This window comes from Lepisosteus platostomus, chromosome 6 (genome assembly GCF_059453375.1).
Source record: "Lepisosteus platostomus isolate fLepPlt1 chromosome 6, fLepPlt1.hap1, whole genome shotgun sequence".
NCBI classification, from domain to species: Eukaryota; Metazoa; Chordata; class Actinopteri; order Semionotiformes; family Lepisosteidae; genus Lepisosteus; species Lepisosteus platostomus.
The window spans coordinates 56103428-56124031 of NC_142616.1; the positions used below are offsets into that span (position 1 = coordinate 56103428).

General features: G+C 38.3%; 1 protein-coding gene across 1 annotated transcript; it reads right to left on the reverse strand.

Annotated features, from left to right (window-relative positions):
* Positions 1 to 19: 19 nt before the first annotated feature.
* edem1 (ER degradation enhancer, mannosidase alpha-like 1) lies at positions 20 to 20384 on the reverse strand. Its single transcript, XM_088636436.1, has 12 exons — positions 19696 to 20384; positions 18356 to 18428; positions 14916 to 15019; positions 12934 to 13105; positions 12338 to 12521; positions 12003 to 12177; positions 8898 to 9018; positions 8338 to 8508; positions 7926 to 7999; positions 7056 to 7152; positions 6462 to 6644; positions 20 to 4734 (listed from the first exon to the last, which is right to left on the reverse strand). The coding sequence occupies exons 1-12, from the start codon at positions 20163 to 20165 to the stop codon at positions 4645 to 4647; spliced, it is 1914 nt and encodes a 637-aa protein (XP_088492562.1). The 5' UTR covers positions 20166 to 20384; the 3' UTR covers positions 20 to 4644.
* Positions 20385 to 20604: the final 220 nt, after the last annotated feature.

The window sequence follows — 20604 nt, forward strand, 5'->3', positions numbered from 1 at the left end:
ACAGAAACACCAAGTCAAGAGATGTCAACTGAATGTTTATTAAAGAACACTGGTCCACTTACAAAGGGTTTCACAAAGATCAAGACTTGTAAAAATAATTTCCTTTTAAAAATATTGCAAATAAATTTTCTGAATAACAGACCATTCATTTGAGTAAAGAATTTCTCTTCAGGAATGGCACTTCAGGTGAAACATTATACCCACCAGCAAGCAGCAATAATAGACAAGCTGTTCATGCCTGTGGAAATATTGCTCAATATTCCAAATTCGCTTATTATGCAATCACAATAAAAATAAAATATCCATTTAATGATTTGACTTTCATGAGACTACCTTTTTGTTACATAAATCTGTGCAAAAAACTTATTGAAACAGTCATAGTGTGTCTGGATCAGTCTTTAATACTTTGTCACATTACATTTTAACAACAAAACAGGGCTAGATTCAACAAAGCAAGTTGTATCAACACAAATAACATCTTACCAGCTATGGATGTGTTGTACAATTCATTATAATTCCTTTAGGCTCCTGTGAATTCACTCCAGCTAAGCAATTATACACCAAATTAAATCAATTGCTTAGTAGGCACATTCAAATATGCTCATTAGATCATCTTTGATTAATTTAACCACTAAAACCATTAAGGACCATTTAGTTGTTTAGCCCTAAATGATTTCCAAATATCCTCGAGCTTTGTCCATTTGGAAAAACACATACCAAAGACCACAGACAAAAGCCAAGTACAATTTAGGAACAATTTTTAACCAAGAAAACTCAATCAGATCACACCTCCGGGAAACATAAAAAGTTTGTTTTTTCCATTGTATTAACAGTCTTTTGCCACTATTAACTCACTGACAGAGTAACAGTTACATGTTAATCCATTGCTGAAAGCAAACCAGAAACGCCAAAGGCCATGTTTACAAAACATTTGCACACGTGCTGAAACAATGTTATATAAAGTTAGTTTGTTTTTATAAGATGCTTGTTATTAGTTTTAATTAAAACAAAACTACATAGGGTGCCTTTAGAGGCTGGTGAAAAAGTGTATCCAACATATAACCCAACATTTTGTAAAAATGTGTTGGGCTGATGCCTTTATCCAAAGCAACTGACATCCGTACCCATATATACAGCTAGGCATTTGACTGAAGCCATCTAAGTGAAATGCCTAAACCCAGGGTACAATAGCAGTGTCACTCAGGATATAATCCAACAATTTACCACTTATTTCATGAACCCTAACCCCACATGCAAACTACAACCCCATATAACAAGTCAAAGTAGCAACCAGACTGCAAAAAAATGGAACAACTACTTAATTAACATGCTAAGAATGCCAAGAATTGCTTAATTACCTGGATATACTTGTGAAAGAGAAAAATCAGTTGCAATTTTATTTTATAAACACAGCCCAAAATGTTCATTCCCACACTTCAGAAAAAACTGGAAGATCTTTACAAATATTCTGCTCTAAAAGTGGGCATCAACTGGAAAACTTTAAAAAATACAAAGAAAAATTCCCTGAGTTACAGGCTTTTGTCTCCTTCAAATAATAGCCCTACTAGTGTCCCTAGGCACCAACGTTGTTGGGATAAAGGAAGACTATGACAGTGCCAAAAGCATGCTTGAACTCCACTGGTCACACACATTAAATAAGAATAACAAACAAACCAAGGCTGTGAAAGTGACATCTTATAATCAACACAACTTTCTGCTAAGTAAGAGCAAAATTCAGATCTAGAGCAAAAACCCTTGTGGATTCCCAGCTTTTTTTTTTAATAAGGTGTATAATAACAAGGTTCAACAACAAACCCTTATTCCTTTAACCCTCAGTAAATAATGTATACCTAGTATATTAACGGAGTTCATTAGTTATGAAGTTCTTACTTATTGAGTACTATTTATATATGTGTTTATATAATATATATACACAATACAGTATCTGAGGAAGACATTGAAAAACTTGCTGTCTAATAACTAATATCTTGTTTCCACTTATGAAGTAAAAAAAAGTTTATCAGGTGTCTTACATTCACTTTTGCTGGTAACAGTGCTGTTTAGACATTTTATAACTAATCTATTAACAGTGCATATACTATGTATTCTTTATCTATCAAGAGTTAATAAAGGAATAATTAAAGGTTTATTATCCACCTTATTAAAAATTAACTCAGAAAGATGCTTATTCCTGGCACTGGTTGCAGCAATCTGGAACCTATCGTAGAAATACTGGGTGCAAGATGGAACTACACCTCGCACAGGACACCAGCTCACTGCAGGACAAACGCACACACAGGGACAATCCAGCAACAATTCAACATGGGCATGATGAGAACATGAAAACACCATAAAAAAAAACAAAACAACAAAAGCAGCATCGGTGACAAGACAAAACAGAAGAGATTCTAATTTTAAGAATTGAAATACTGACTTTGGAAGACCTCATTCAGTGTACATTTGAATGTCAGAAAGAGCTTTACAACAAAAGATCATCAGTTAATTAAAAACCAAAATTTGCAGAGGTGAAAAAAAAACATATCTTAAGGAAGTTACAATTAAAAAGTGAATAACCTAATTGGGAAAATTACATTTTGTAAGGAAAGCTTGTTTTACTTATCACCTTCTATGTAGTACACCACAGAGATTTCTACAAATTGTGCTTGAAATAAATGTGTTGACATACTTGACAAAAATGCACAGGATATTGTTTTTAATGGCATTTACACAGAAGGACACACCTGTGATCTCAGTTAAAAAAAACAGTCAAATCATGATACATGTAAATGGATAAAACAGATAATGTATCCTGAATTCATGTTCAGATGAACTTTCTACTTTAAAACTGGGCAAGAGAATGTGGATTATCATTTAACCTGTCTAAGAAATTAATTTGATTAAAATAAGGCTTTTAAAGACTTTATTACTATTCACCCACTACCAATGGCATAATGAGTCACCATGCAACAGGTTGTAAGAGATAAAGGTTAATGCAACAAAATAAAAAAAAAATGCTGACCTGATTTAATTTATAAATTCTATCTGCCCAACTACATTTAAAGATCGTGCATGTGAAACATTTTGAGGGAGACGGAATTTAGATTCTAAAAAATAGGAAAACAATGTTTATGGGAAAGCTCAGTCAAGGCTCTTCAAGAAATACACCTTTATTCTAATAATAGTCAAAACATTATTAGTCAAAATCTCAGTTATTTCATTCTAGTACAATCATTTCACCCTCTGTCATATATGATTTCTGTGGTTTTACACATGGAATGTTTTATGCAATAGCAACAAAAATAAACTAATAACTGGGTAGCACTTAGTGAATTTATTGCATTAATCTTCTTAGCATTTAGACCACTTTCATGAAGCACTTGTCAGTTTACCTGAAAGGGCAAAGTTCTGCATCACTGTTTGAAAACAGATTCATTACTATTACAATCCCAGCGGCTTAACACTGGACATTGGTAGCACTCTGAACAGCAGTAGTTTATGATCATTGCTCAGACTATACCACTAAAGATTACAGCCTGTATGAAGTTTGAGTTTTTCACAGATCTGGTCTTTTAGCAGCAGCTCCTTAAACCCTTATCTTAACCCATCTTTTTTTGCAATGAAGAATTACTACAGCAATGCAATTAGCTCATACTGCATTAGCCTTTGAATTAACCACATTATTCAAAGCACAGACCATCACTGTAGTGTAAACATTGTATTCCTGGACTGATTGGGAAAACATAGCATCTCAGGATAACATTTACAGAAATAACTTCAAATACAACTAGTTCAGTAACAGTATAGGAAAAAGTCTTAACACTTCAGAAAAAAACGGAAGACAGGTCCTACAAGGGGTAGTTATGGATAAATTGTTCATAAAAGACTGAAGGTTAAGACTGTTTCAATAAGATATAGTATTGCATATAGTGTGTATACTAGATGTACACTATACATTATAAAAGAACCTAAAAAGTGATACTTATTAAATGGCTTAAAATAGTGTCCATATCTTATTATAAAACTGGTCTTTTCTTTAATAAAAAATAAATCTGTACTTTAATTGGTAATGCACATGTAATGTATGATGCACGTGAATGTAAAGCAGTAACTTTGCATTGTGGTCGTTGGCAAATGTGCCTTTTCAGATTTTTCCTCTAACCTGAACTTTAATCAAACGGAAGGAAAACTGGGAAATGTTATGATCTGTGACCGTGATACAGAAGCACATCTGTAAATTCCTGGAAAAAAATACAAAAACACCTGACAAGGCAGAGCCCAGAATATGGAGCCAACTTATCATCCAATAAGTTAAATGTTCGCATTAATTTAAAAATACATATTGAAAATCATCAATTAAAAGTGACAGAAATCCAGATCCTGTGCAATCCTCTGTGATTAGTCAGAATTTCTGAACACCTTCAACTTCTCAGGAGAAACAAATAAGATTGAAAACCCATTTTACTGAATAGCTTTAATAAGCACGAATACCTGAAATCGAGTATATCGGAGGTTCAGAAAAGCTCAACCCATTCACTCCCTCAACATCATGTTTGTACAGAGCTCTTTCCCCCGTCCCACACGTCTTTCTGCAGCACAGCAATGTTCCCATACAGAGTAACTTTTCTCCATCCCAGAAGAACTTCCTCACAGCAGCCCCACCATTTGATCAATCTGTCTCATGTAAACACTTTTCAAGGGCAACGCGTATCGCCTTTCGTCTGGAATCCTGTTGCACTGAAAGCACACACACAAAAAAAAGAGAAGCTTTAGTATTCCTGCATATTAAATTTACATCTTTTTAGGCAACTGCCTCAACAACCAGCGACAGCTGAAGATAATCAATTTCCTTAGCCTGCTACTAAATGAAACAAACTGCATAAAGAATTGGAGGCAAGGAAATGTTTTCATCCTCACCAATACATACTGTACAGTAATACTCGTCCCCCCCCCCCCACACACACACACACTCTGTAATAGCTTATATAGAGGGTACAAAAACAGATGTGGTTGTCTCAATTAATCTTTGTATTGTGATTTAAGATTTCAGATGCAAAAAGGGCTATACAACAATAGCTGAAATTTACAAGTATAAAGAAAAGAAAAACCTAAACTACCGGAAATATTTCTCTAGCGAGGACCACAGTGTTGTTCTACAGAACTACAGATGTCCCTTTCCATCTATTTACATTGTTCTACGATTTGTGCTCTAGAGGAGCTTGGCTGGAAAAGGCTAGCTTGAGTCATGCTACCAGCTGAATGAGACTGGAATTGCCTCAGTGGTACTGCATAACCGAATCAATACCAGCTGAGATAGGGTTGGGATTATCTAACCAGGGCTCTCCTATCTTCAGTGAAACAATGACCTTCCGTAACTACCTGGGTGAATGTAAGCTCACAGTGATGTCAGTGCAGGAAGCACCTCTCCTCCAATAAGCACTGAATCTCCTACACTATACATCACTGCAGAGCGAGAAATGTGTGAAAAGAGGAATAGACTAATAGGTGAAAAGGTCAGAGTTGCTGATCAGTCCTTTCGGCTTCTCCCCATCTGGTTACATTAACCATTTTACAGAAGTGTGATTCTCTGATAAAGGACAGATAAATCAATTTGAAGTGGGAGGTTATTTAAAGTTTAACTAAGAGCAAGCATGTCTCTAAACCCGTACATCACACAGGACAAAACATATACCCAATTGACCCACTATCCCTTGCGTATTTATAGTCAGAAACCACTTCATTATACAAGACCACAGACATTATACAAGTCTGAACTGGCAATAGAAAGTAGTCTGGAGTCAGATTTTGACCACATGACTAATACAATAATGAAAAGCACACAGAGTTCATTAACATCTGCCAAACGTTTTGTACAATTATAGACTGTAAGAAAGTACGTAATGAAGAAGGAATTCTGCAAGTTACGATAAGCAAGCCGTAAACACGCTTACCTAGTTCAACATTAATAACTAAGCAGAGTCAGTGAAACCAGTGAGTACTGGCGAGTACTGGGCTAGGAAGCATAAAAATGGTGCATTCTTTCACTAGGGTGGCACAGTAGCACAGTGGTTAGCATTGCTGCCTCACAGCACGGGGGCTCTGGGTTCAACTGTAGATCTGCTATCTGTGCAGAGTTTGTATGTTCTCCTTGCATGCACTAGTTTGCTTCCAGGTTGTCCAGTTTCCTCCCAAGGTCGAAAAAAATATACTGGCAGGTAAATTGGCTTCTGAGAAAAACGACCCTGGTGTGAGTATGTATGCGTCTGTGTCTGTGCGCATCCTGCAATGACCTGGTGTCCCACCCAGGGTGTACCTTGCTTGCGCCCATTAGGCTCCCGCTCCCCAGTGACCCCGAATTGAATGAAGCAGTTAAAAAATTGATGGATGGATCCTTTACTGAAAGCAAAGCAGACACTAACAAAGCTCCCAGATGCCCCTAAGGCCCATTAGGGTGAAAATCTTACATTGCTGGTGTTGGCTGGAGGCATATTTGGCTTTTCCCTGTCTGCGTGCAGGGTTTCGTCCCCAGGGAAGAGATCCCGCCAAGTTTTCTCTCGGAAGCGCTCGTCTATCGGTACAACGTGGCCCTCAGTGGTGAAGATGTACTTATTCTCAGACTTGTGCAAAGGGTTATCTTCATCAAACAGCTGGAAATGAAATCAAACGAACTCAGTTTTCTCTAACATTATTACACACACACATTCCCTGCACTGTATTTGTGGCGGTAAAATGTCACTTTATTAGATTAAGGATCTTAAAACAAAAGCATGAGTTAGCTGAGGAGAACTATACAGGGCTTACAAACATCTTTGCTTTTTTATTCTTTATACTACAAAATGGAGTTAATTATATTTTAAAGTACTGGGGTACTTAATTACTTTGGGCATAAAACAAGGAAACAAAATACTAAAAACAGACTATATAAAATATAAACATTAAAACAGATGTAAACAAGGACACATTATCATCAGCAATGAATACAACATTTCTAAAATAACTGATGTTTTTCTGGAATATTCATATTAAAACTATCATAGATCAGGAAATGTAACGCATACCAGATACAAATATTTACAAGTTTCACTGAGGAAAAAGCTCTCCATTCTGTCTTCTTTGGACTTGTCTACCACATGATGAAGAGTGGCATACCCACATCTGTGGAAAAAGATGCAAACACTTCAGGCTTTTTGATATTTCTGACACTATACAAACCCAAAGACAATGGCAGATGGATAAAAAGTATTTTGCGTCTCTATACAACGCTATACAACGCATCCACCTTGCGTCTGGGCAGAGGCAACATTGACAGTGACCTGTTTCTGGACTGAATGCATCTACTGCTACATCTGTTCTCTTTCTTTTCCCGTTTACAACCGTTTTTTGTGCAATATATGCCAGGGACCTGTGCAATACATTTACATCTATATTTATATTCATATGTGTGATACGATTTTTCTGTGTACTGTTCTGTTCTACTTTGTTCTTTGTGTGTCCGGACTGTGAGTAACTCTTTTAGTGCTCCCCTCACTGTACTGATTGTATTGTATGTATTGTACTATTATTATTATTGTATCATTCGTTACACTGTGGCCGTGTTGTCTGTGTAAAGCTGCTGTTGCACTGCAATTTCCCTCACGGGATCAACAAAGTATCTATCTATCTAGTTGTAGGGGAGCCGTGTCAGTGTGCAAGCTGGAAAGCAACTAGCAGAAATAAATTCCGCTCTGAAATGGAGAAAGCAGTAAAAAAACATGTCTCAGTGATGAAGCCCTCTTAGTGCATGTGGGAATGAAAACAGGACTTTTACCGCACCTCCATGTTCCACATCCATGCTGCACTATGTACAGGAATAAGGCTTTAGATTAAATGTAAGGTTTCTCAATGAAATTCTTCTATACATTCATTTGCTTTTTCTTTGAACCACTTACCTGACTTTGGTATTTTTTTCAAGGCTTTGAAGGATATCCATTCCAACATGCAAATAAAAGGGATTCTTGGTAGCCTGTGCAATAAAGAATACACCATTTAAAAGTATTTCTATCCATTTCCAACAACATTTTCCCCCCCCCAACTAGTCTAGACTATGGACAATCATCTTGGAATACATTTTCACATTGTACATCTTCACAAAAAATATAATTCCATTATGCAGCTTCGACAATTTCTGACACACAACAAGTGAGCTTTGAATTACTGGATTCAGGAGAAAGGTATATCATAGTTGTTCATCAATAATTGCCGATGAATATTTTAAATGTATTAATTATATAAATATTTAACTCTTAGGTATTAGAAATAAACATTTTTAAGACTGCTAGCAATTTAAAGAGCATTCAGTACCTGATATAAAAGGTAGGTGGACTCCACTAGCTCAGGTCTTAGTGGGTAGAAAAGGACATCTGGTGCCTGTAGCTGCCAGTTGTACCTCTCTGGTAGAGCACCGAATCGCTTCCATATGGCATAATAAAAGGCGTGCAGGCAGATTGCATTTTCTATATCTCCGTTTAACACCTGAAAATTAAATTTTAAAACAGTGTCACCTTCAAGACCATGATCATAATTAGAATGCTGTGCTTAAAGTATGGAAAGCAAGCCTTTAACTGCAAAAATCATCAGACTTTAACTTCATCAAACCACAAATGCATTAACCTTAACCGTTTTCTCAACAAATCCTTTGAATGTCTGGAGCCACCCTCGGGAAGACTGGCTGCCGATCAAGCCTCACGATGTACAGGGACATACCATTTCACCCCAAGAGCAGTCTCCTCCTAGGCTGCACCAAGATCAGAGGAAACTAAAGCTTACAGTGAATGCAGCCATTTTGGGTAACTTGCACTAATATAATAAAGCAAATTTATTATACAAATAGACAGAAGTAGACAAAAAGTCACATTTTATACCTGAAGACCAGGGAAAAAAGCCTGAAGGGAGTCTATCCAGGTGTTCATGATCTGTCCGTTGAACATGTTCACGTTGACATACAGTGGGGGATCGCCCTCCCCTTCATTGCAGGACTCCCGCCTACAAACACGGGGAATGGACACACAAAGCGAAACGAATTACGGATTTTAAGAGGCATCGTCTGAAAGACTAAATTAGCCGATTACAGAGGTAAAAGAGCTCCACACATCCAACTCTGTGAACCGGGCATCACAACTTCAAACCCGGATCATGTCACTAGCCATATGTGACCCCAAGCAGAACTGCACAAATAGCTCGGCACCACCAGGGTACTCTTTGGGTTTGTGGGCCATGACTTTCTTCGGTTCCGGTGAAACGGTGACCTTTGAACTTTCCCAGGCATCTGCCGGGTCATGATGACGCCTCTTCCAGTCCAAGACGAACTTCCTGTACGTTGCTGCATAGCATGTCAAAACATGCTCGATGGATGAGCTGGGCAGAGGAGCCCGTCCCTCACTTTGAAACCATGCGTTCCAGGCAGTTTTATCAGAAAACAATTTAGAGCCTAGAGCCCACATTTAAAAGCCAGTATGGATGGGGCTTCATGTGGTTTTGCGATCAAGAACACATAAGATGCATGGTGCTTGCAACTACAGAACCATGCAACTTGTTTCAAAACAAAAAAGCAGTTCTGGCATGGAATATAAGCGTATTCTTGGTTCTTAAACTAAAAAATGTTAATCACAAATGCCTTTAATTATTCCAGCTGCATAAAACAATTATACCGAGTGTGGTTTTACTCAGGGCTCTAAATGTTTATCCCTGCCTCTGTTAAATTAAGGGACTTTGAAGATATGACTCAATATTGTGAAAACTATAAAGTTAGTGTCCATCAATCTACAATAAAACTGCACTGGCAGAAGAGTAGCACCACATAGATATCTGTATGTTAAACTCTTTCATAAATGTTCTAAATTAAATATATAAATACTGCAACTCTGAATAACACACAATTTGACGTGACAACTGTTGGGACTAGTTATACTAACAGGATCTGAACATGGCTCCAGGCTTCCATCTTGAATGTCTTCTGTAGCACAAAATGATCAGTGCTCTGACACTGTTTCAGTTCTGCTTTGGTTCAAACTGATTTCCCTCTCCAGGTAGGATCTAGCATGATTCAGAATGAAGGAACTACATTTTACAAATAAAAATAGCAGGTAGGTTTCTTCACACACAAAACTGCAAATGGAGTGTTGACGAGCCACTTCACCATGACATAGTGACCATATATACTGAAAAGACTACATTTCACTTGAAACAGTGAAAATGTTTCAAATAATTATGATTAATAACGCTTAATAAACCTCCCCTACTCAGAGGGTAAACTTCTTTAAATTGGCATCTAGTGAAGACTTAATATCTGCTAATTGCACAGCAAAGAGAGATGTTAGTTGTAAAATTCATAACTAATAATGCAAGACACTCCATATTAGATTATGATGCTGTCTAGTATTTTGGAAATTATGGTTTGTAAAAGCCTCTTGAAGCAAATGTGTACCAAGGTTTGATTTCACCAGAAAACCCAATAACTCTGAAGCAGCCAGGCACACATTGCCATACTGATCAGAATTGAAGTAATACCAAGTTTAATTTTTTTTAAGAAGTTTGGAGAAATGCATTTTGCACATGCACCTACTTCCAAATGTACCAAGAAAATGTAAATAAGTCTAAGTATTGTTCTCCAATTCAGAATGTGCTGAAAGAAGTGTTCCTGACACTTAATTAATGAAATTCAACAACAACTTCAATCCATGAAAGCAGATTGGATTAGTAATATTCTTTTAAGGGAAATCCACACTCTCAGTCAGGTTTGTTTGTGAGAAAGGTGCAGTGAGTTTATTATGTATGCATACAGGAACTGCTCAGCTACAAAAGCTGTAGGCAATTCAGAGTACCAGCTGGGACTTTCCCATTTATCTAGTCAAACAATTACACAGAAACAAGCACAGAAGACAAAGCCTTTCCTGAGGAGTGATACCACTCCAAGGGAGTAGTTAACATATTAAGCAAAGATGTCGTAGAACAAAGACCACTTATTTACAACTCCAGATATCCACCCCCCACTAGTCCTTGAACATTATTTTTTAAGTCCGCAATTTCAGCTCCACAAATCTTACCTGACAACTTCTGTTACTCTTCAAGCAATTTCTCTGCCCACAATATGCTCTTAAACCCTTTCCTGCACAGGTTAAGCCATGTTGTATATGCAAAGCTATACCTTTGTTTTGAGGCTGGCCTACCAAATTTCTCTGTACTTTGCACAATAAAGGAAGGCCTGAAAATGTATGGCCCTAGACACAAGTATGATGTATTGCTAAATTCTGCACCAGAAACTTGCAGTAGTAAACATCTTCCACTGATTTATCAACTGCTTAGGTTACAGAAGTATCTGCACAGGAAGAACTGCAATGCTATTTTTATATTTCAGAGTTTGAAAGATTCTGCATTGATGGTTTATTTCAAACCACAATAAAAGTAAAATGTACACAGTAACTTGCAAAACCTCCAATCTACATCACAAAATAGACAATCTTCAGGTTTGCGTAGCACCATATTGCGCGATTCAGAACAAGGCAGCAAGGCTTCCAGTGACGTGTTGTGGCCTTATTACATTGTAAAAAGGCTTGAGAATAGATTTCTGTTAATCCAATAGAAATATTGGTTTCGATTTCGACAGTTTTGCCAACAAATACTACTTGTTAATTCTGCACGCAGATCACATTGTAACATTTATGCCGCAAAATGTCTGCTGCACACCTGTACTTATTCGCTCGTACATCGCATTACATTAATCATTATAGTGTATAGTTATGCGGCTCCTCTGGCTCATGTCGCAATTCGTGTGAACTCGAATGTGAGTTTGCAACATGGCGACTTACAGTACTTTCACACAGTTCACGATTTTGTGCTTAATTTGAAATTTGTAATTTTTTCCTATAATGTCAATGAATTTATTTTGTTACTGAGATTTAATTACCGGTCTGAGAAATTGGGACTGCAGTTCCCCTTTACAAACCGAGGAGTCGACATTTCATACTGACCCTCTTCTCATATGGCTCTGAATGCTCTCATAAGCAGCATGAAACATCTTGTAGTCCTCTTTTTCTCCAAACAGAATATAAGATTTGAGCAGATACTCATAGAAGGAGTCCATTCCGGCACCCAGTCCACTTTGCTTGCCAACCCACTGACCCGTCTGGATGTTGATCACATTGCCTAAGTTGAAAAAGGAAAGAACAACAAGAGATCGCATTTATCATCCAGGGCATGACAACCTGATTTACTCTTCTAAGCCCTAAAAGAAATGGTGGACTGCTTGATCTGCTGAACTGTCAAAAGGAACTGCATTTTGTAGAGAGATCTCAAGCAGACTTACCCAATAGGCCTGTCTCATTGCTCCTGAAGTTCCAAAGGGCTTTAACAGCCCTTCGTGCCACCCACTCAAATGTTGAGTCTCCCAGAAGGCGGCTAAGAATCCCAAACTCCACCAATAAGGAGCCAGCACCAGCTGTGCACGTTTCATTGATGCTGTTGGGAGGAACACCATTCTTCAAGTTCACCTTTGACAAGAGAGACCGTTTTTGATGTCAAACATCCAATGAATTTAAAAAAAAACTTATTTTAAGATAAAGAAATATTCTTAATATTATTTAATATTTACAAAAGGATACTTGCTTTTAAAATTGGACTTGAAAGGGGTGCAGTCCATGTAAGCTGAATAAACTTTCTTTGCCATTTTGACAGCACTTGCTTAATTAAACGCCAATTTAATCTTTCTTTTACTCTGGAATAGTTTGTATCCATTATGACCATGTCTATGGCGATTTCAAAAGCCTGGAATCCAAAGAGCAATTATGCTGACTAGCAATTTTCAATGGAGACAGCAGAGATTGAAAACCAAGTTATAGTACCAGCTCTTCTCTTCAAATATTCCCGAGATAGCGTGTCTAATAGTTGGAAGTCACCACTTACACGAGGATAAGGAATCCCTGTACTGGTGTTCTCAAAAGCAGGAAGGAGCCTGACGGCTAAATCACGAGCCAGATGCAGAAGCTCATTGTCATAATCCACCAGGCCAATATTGCCAAATGGCTGCTTGGAGTCAGTCAGAAGGATATGTGCCGAAATCAAGCTGCCTAGGATCCTGTGGAGACATTTTTGAGTAACAGTGAACCCATAATTTAACAGATGCTTTCACCTAATGTGACTAGCAATCAAAACAATTCATGCACTGAAAAAAGTAATATAAAAAATAATGCATTGCAGTGAACAGCCATGATCACAATCCAAAATACGATCATGCATATATATAAAATAAAAAAAAACTAACAACTGGAGTGCAAAATCTACCAATTTTATACTTTACTGCCTTGTGAAGAACCGAAGACCGTTAACTTGGAGTACTACCAGAATAATTTGCATTGGTGGTTTTCCATGTGTACTTTTAACCATTTGAATGCATTTAAAGTAGATTGCAAATTTTATGCTGCCTGAAAATGTTGTCACCGATGGTAACCAAAACAAGGCGTCAAAGACATGCAAGTTTTAAATAAGAAAAAAAACAGAACTGCACTAGTGAGAAGGAGAAAGCTAAAAATGCACAAACACACAGGAGTATGTTTTTGGAGCAAACGTCACAGGTATAAATATGGATTCTGGGGCCCCAGCTTGGCACCAGATTGAAAAACAAAAGAGATTAATGAATACCTGTTGTCTGAGCCTTCAATAAGAAATCTCTGTCAAGAACAGAGGCTAAACTGTTGGCGCAGAGCTAATGGGCCCCGAAAGTTGGGACTAAAGACATATTCCATAGCTATGGTCAATTCACAGAATTCTCCAAGATGCAGATCTCAATCCTGATAGGACTCCAGAGCAGACAGAAATAGAAAATAAACTCTGGGATCCACACAGAGAGCGAAGATAATGGCTTTGGCCACATGCACAGGGTGCAGATTGTGTGATGATCACACAGGCTGAGTGAGAACAGAAGGAGCAGACAGCACAGCAGCAAGGAGATCAAGGGAAGATCCGGGAGGTTTAAATTGGTGGAGCAGCTTGAGGGTCTCTGGACTTTCTACAGTGTGAAGTGGGTGCCTTCCAAGAGGTCTTTGCAGACTGCACAGGGAAACTTGTGGCAATCGGTTTCTGAAAGTCCATGCATGCTCAAGAAGGCGAGGTGACTGGATTCCTCAGTTTGCTATGTAAGGTATGTGGTATATTTTCAACCTAATTACAATTCAGTGTTCATAATTAGAAGGTTCAGTTATTGGAAACTGAAAATCTAGGTGTACAGGGGATTTGCTCTGAAATGCCTGGACAGACAGAAAATATCTGCAGGTCCTCACTGGCTGCAGAGTTGATGAGGTGATGTCAGCTTTGTCTGCAGAAGTGAAGTTTGAGCTAGATGGTAGAGTATCGGCTCTACCGCTTTCTTAACGTCTAAAAAAAAAAAAGTCACAAAACAAACTGCAGCACTCAAATGCCAGTAAAAGCTTAAAGTTTATGCAGAGCAAGGCAGAAACAATAAACGGTCCAAGGTTGAGCAGGTATCAGTGGAATTCAAGAACAACAGGTAAGACAAGTGAGCAGTAGCAGTACAGTGGTGCTTGAGCAAAGAATTCTGGGAAAGAATGCTCCTGTAGAACTGGTATCGTGCATAACAAAAATTAACAATGAAATACAGCGCAACGTAATGAATACATTTCTATCAGAGTGCACAGCACATATTCTACAGGGAAAGCAGAAGAAATAAGACACTATAGATCTTCACAGATGTACAGGCTGTGGAGGTAGAGCAACAGCAGAAAGCTTAATACAATAAGAGCATTTGACTGTCGATTCAGTTTATTAGGGACTTTATAGTTCTGTTATTTTTAAATTACATGTGGCAGACATTCAAGGTAATGCATGTGATTGGACTGAGAACTAATTAATGAATAGAAAATGTTACCCACCTGATATTAGCCTCAAACACCTGAACAGTGGAGTCTTTGTCAAAGGAGACCGTATCAATCACAAGTTTGACAGCTCTGTGAAACTCTGAAACATTCCCCAATACCTGGGAAAGAAGTGACAAACAGACTGTAAACTTTGAAAAGCATACATAACGTTAGGCAAAAACTAAACTCTTACTTTACTGCAGGCCTGAGAAATATATTTATTTCCTTGTTAAATGTGTATTTGCTAGGTTATTGCTGCTCTAAAGAAATAAAATACTAAGCCCAAGCAGCCTAATTATTCTACAGGACCAAAGTGTTCCTGAATGAATCATTTATAAAATTATTATTCTACATATCCAAAGTGATTTTACAAACATTTTAGAAGCACAGTATTTACCTGTATATTGTAAACTAAGATTTTCTGCTTTCATTAAAGAGTTTAACTACTTCCTGTATATCTAGTATGGTAGGGGTTTCCACTGTAAAAGTTTAATAGGTGACAGTTTTCACTGGATGTAATCCTTTTATGCCTTTATTTAAAATTTGAAAGGTGAAACAGCTGTATAAAGCAAAGGGCAAAGTGAATACCACTGAAGAATACAAAATAGCATTTCAAGTTTGGAATAAAAACACATCCATTATAAGAAACCTGCTTATTCCCGGTATTGTTTTTTCCCCAAATATCAGCAATACCAGGTCTGTAGTCATCTGAAGTCTGTCCAGGAAACATACAGTGCATAGCAAGACGATACCCTGGATGGGACACCAGTACAAATAAAAGACACCCATGCACACATAGAGACAGTTTAGTGTAGAGGAAACCAGGGCACTCAGGAAAAATCCATGTAAACCTGAGGAAAACATGCAAACTCCACACAAAGGGCACCCCGATCTGGAATCAAACCCAGGACCCCAGAGCTCTTAGCCTCAGGACTGCTAACCACTTGTGGATTCAATATTTTGCAAATAACTGTTTCATTTTTTAATTCTCACAGTGATTCATCAGGATGTAAACCAAAGCAGGGAGTCCTGTAGGACTCGCTCTCGAGACAGTGCTACACATTGGTATTGTGTTCCAACTATCTGAGACTTATCATGAAAGCAAAAATAAAGAAAATGGTGCAAACAACACTTCACAGCTCATCAGGATCCCTGCTTACAGCTTTTACTTAAAGCAGGTGTTCATTTACAGTTGACTGAGTCCCACTTTTAACCCAGCACGTTCGCATAAAGTCTTGAGCTAACCAACAAAGAGCGGAAGAACAAGAGACGTCATTCTAAGAATGATGTAGCTAAATAAGAGGGGGTTGTTAACTTTCAAACGCACAGGTGGCTTTCAACTCTAAAGGTTTATTTCTGAGAGTTAATCTAGGCATATTATGACAGGAGATATTTCTTCCAACTGCAACGCAAACCCCAAGACAAAACAAGAACTCAATTAAAAGACCATGTTGCAGTTATGCAATGTCCACTATAAACAGGACATGCAGTCTGGACGAAAGCAAGAGGGAATGATGAGCACAGGAGACCTGGGGTACTGCACACTCTGTAAAGACATGATAGGTGATGGCATGAGCAGTGTAACAGTGATGGGATGAGGTGTTTTCTGCCACAGGCCCACACTTGCAGCTGCTTGCTCATTATCTACCACAGTCACAAAAGCAACAAACACCGGAAGCACCCCAGTACATATGTACAGCAGTTAGGTTGCCAAGTACAGCATTAAAAAGATAAGGCTGAGGCACACCTGCATTAGCAATACAGTATATAGAATTTGGCAATGCCTTCCAAAACCTGCATGAACTTCAACGAGAATATAAAGTAATGACCAAAGATGAATTCAATCAGAGCTTCCAGTCTCAAGAATCCATGCTATGGTTGTCTAATATACAAGCTGTCACACAACAAGTACACACGGATTGTGTGGGCTGAGCTCAACATCATAGATAAATTATTTTCTCACAGCGATAGAAGATTTAAGCGAGATCAGGAGACACTTGTGTGAATTGAACATTGAATTGCCTCAACATCATTTAGACCACTTTGGTCAGATTTTTCACATTTGGGCACTATGGTACAAGCACGATATTGCGGATGTCAAGACATTATAAAGGAGAGCAACCAGACTTAATTCCTGGTCTGAAGAAACTGTAATATTCAGATTAGGGTAACTGAACAAATGTTTTATTTTTAGAGAAAATTACATATCACCAGCAACGGATGCAGCCAAGCAAGAGTACTAAAAAAGTTCCAAAAAGTAGCATTCAGAAGGAAAACAGGTGAAGTTCCACCTGAAGTATCATAGAAATCCGAAATACACTTCCTAACCCGGCTGTTGAAGCTGACACTGTGGGCTCCTTGATGAAGTTCTTGAATTATTAAGCTACTTGTTGCCAGATTAACCTCATGAGCTGAACAGACTTTGATCTCATCCATAAACTTTATGTTCTCACGCTATATCAATTCCAGGACAAAGGAAGTGGGCAACATTAGAGAGGGTGAAAAATAAGAGACGTTTGTATGCCCAACTGAAAACTCTCAGCTTGTTGATCCAAGGATTGAATCCAGCAGTTACTCGAGAGATCTTGCAAGGTCCCAAGGAATCACCAATGTACTGGTAGTTAACTCCAGACAACTTGTGTAAAGAAGTGCCACTTACATCCAATGCTGCAGGCACTTCTTGGTTTACTGCTTGCACCCTTACTTCAGAAAAACAAAGGTCTGCAAACCATGGTGTCATTTGGTAGTTTAGTAACCAAGTAAATCTCAAATTTTGGAGAGGTATTTCTTTAAGGTGCCCCAAGGTTGAATCTAAACTACTGTATCTGGCTGGGAAACCCATTCCAGATACCCACAGCTCTCCGAGTAAGGAAGGGTTGCCTATTCTCTGTCCTTAGTGAATTCCCCTTAAGTTTCCAATTGTCACCACATGTCCTTGTTTCACTGCTGAGTGTGAAAAAACACAGTTGGCTGGACTATGTTTACCCCCTTAGAACTGTGTACTGTATAACCATATCAAATCTCCTCTATTCTACAAGGTACAGATTTAAGATTCTTAACCTGTCTGTATGCAACAGTCTCCCTGAGACCAGGAATAACTTTAGTTGCTCTCCGCTGAGCTCTTTCCAAGCGAATAATATCTGCTCTGAGGTATTGTGACCAAACCTGAACACAGTACTCAAGTTAAACACTAATTGTGGAGTATGACGTTATCCACTAGATTTACTTTGCCCATACCTTCGCCAGTCTGAATACTCTGTTCAAAAGTAAAAGATTCATTTTCTTTAACCTGTAAATGACATTACTGGAAAATCAAGTATTGTTCTCTGTACCCTATTTGTTTATAGACCTGACTGATATAGTAAGAGTATAGTTCACTGAAACCCCATACAAGACATATGGTATCTCTGTATCTATGGATCTACACTTTTGTCAGCGAAACGTGGAATACTTACCAACAGTGTATCAAGCGTGTCAATGAGCGTCAATGAATAGTTTCCTAAGACATCGTTGATATTGATGTTGGACCTGGAAAAACAAGATCTCTATAAAACTTGTGGGATTAAAGAATGTTACTAGTAAATTGTGGCAGCGGTGAGGGCGCATACCCACGTGAACCCGAGAGCGCTACAAAATGAATGTCATATCTTGAATCAAGCTTGAAACACTCCATAGCTTATTTAAAGACTTACAGCATTTTAGTAACACATTATATCACCAGATAAACGTTATAAAAGTTACTGAATATAAAAAAAAACTTTCAGGAAACAAAAGTGTGGAAATATCTGGTGCAGAACGAATAACTAAGCACCACTAACAATACAGGGCTTATTTTCAGAGAGCAAATACAATGGAAAACTTAACCAATAATTAAACAGCACTTCATGTACTGTATATAAAGTTAAATCGAACTCCCCTGTTACAGACCAGATTGATATCAACAGAAACAATATATCCCTTTTTGAGATTTATTTTTGCTAATCCTGAAATAGCAACTGTGGCAGCAAGAGATCCCTTTTTAAAACCAAATTTCTATTCAAATGAACACGTTGCAAGCAGTAATGCTAAAATACGGCGTGAATGTCAAAGATCTAAAGGTTCATCAGTTAATGGTTTTATAAGTCGACTTTAGTTTTTAGTGCTTGTGAATACTACGTAAAAAAGTCCATCTGTAACGTTTTTTGTGAACAAATAGCTCGCCCGGACTGTACACCGACCAGGATATGGCTCAACACTGAATAAACCGACACATTCCAATATAATAAATGTAGTAGAGGTCTAGAAGCATACAAAGGTTGTCAGAGTTTAAACTTTAAATACTGGAAAACCTATTGATTAAAGGCCTAGCTGAGTAGCTACAGTAAAGTAACAACAAAAGAGAGTACCGGTAACTGTATTTCCATGATTAATAGCATTGAGTCCTATTACGAATTGTAGTAACAAGAACTGAATCGTCTCAAACAACAGGGACCATCTCTTCTGTTTTTGATCCACATATTTGACTAAACTGGTCAACTGGTTATCATCTACGTTTGTCACGATGACCTGAGAGAAAACTTCTTCTAGCAACAACTTAAAATTGCACTGGCGAAGCTTAAAAGCAGTTGTGTAGGAAAACACTCGGACTGAAAGACAACAGTAACATACGCAAATGACTTGTTCCCAGGTATTCATGGAGAACGGTAACCTACTTATGCATCACCACTGAGTGGAACCACTGTTTGGACTATGGTGCAGTAAATAATGAAAATTAATTACTGAGATTAAGTAAAGAGAAAGACGTAGCTAAACTTACGGGTTAAGAACATCGGGTCCTCTTCCTTGGCAGTCAATGGGATTTAGTTCGTCTTTGGGAAACGCGTATTTCATGTAATTTTCATATCCAAAGTAGAACATTTCTTTAGCCATACCCTTCATCTTTGCCTTAAGAGTCTCTGGGAATGTGTTGTATTTCCTCGCGTACTCATCCCTACCGTCCTCAAAGAAATTGAGATAAGAGTTTCCTCGGTCGCATTCACTATTCCTGGGGCAGGATCCACCGTGTTCAGCCCCATTCTCAAGTCCCTGATTAAGCCAGGTGTTACTCCGTGCATTCGCTTTCTCGTTCTCTTTGAAAAGGTCTATTTTTTGCACGTTGAAGTGGAAATTTATAGGAAAGCTTTGATAAAATCCCCAACTAGGTCCCAACCCAAACGCTAACCAAAGGACAAAGCTTAAGGCCAGTCTTAACAAGAGCAGACCAAGCACTATCGACCTCCATTGCATTTTTGCCCCGGCACGGCCTTGAAAACCATACTTCACATACGGCTGTTTTTAAGAAACAGAAAGTTTGATCGTCCTTTTACTTCCCCTTCGCCCCGCAGTCTCTCTCAGCCGTGTTCCTGTCAACAAGGTGAACCTGCCCCCTTTCTGGCACCCGATTGGCGTTCCATAGGGCTGGTCTCCCGGGCACGGCCACCACACGAGGCTCGGGGATTGGGCCTGCCAACCGTCTGTCTCAGACAGGCGTGTCTGGCTGCGGTGTCGTGGCAAGCTCCTCATTCAGTAAATTTCTTAAGCCAATTAGGCAGCCACAAGTAAAAGCAAAAAAAGCAAAACAACGCGATTACGTCTATGCTTTTGGGAGCATGCAGATTAATGCAATGTAGTATTTTCTTAAATTTACCTCATTGTGCGCGATTATTTTTAAGAACATTTTAAACTA

Coding starts and splice junctions, on each gene's coding strand:
- edem1 (XM_088636436.1), bottom strand. CDS start 20,165: ATGCAATGGAGGTCGATAGTGCTTGGTCTGCTCTTGTTAAGACTGGCC. Junction 15,020..18,355: donor ACACGCTTGATACACTGTTG/GTAAGTATTCCA, acceptor CTTCTTTCCCAG/GTATTGGGGAATGTTTCAGA. Junction 9,019..12,002: donor CAGAGCCATATGAGAAGAGG/GTCAGTATGAAA, acceptor CCGTGTTTGTAG/GCGGGAGTCCTGCAATGAAG.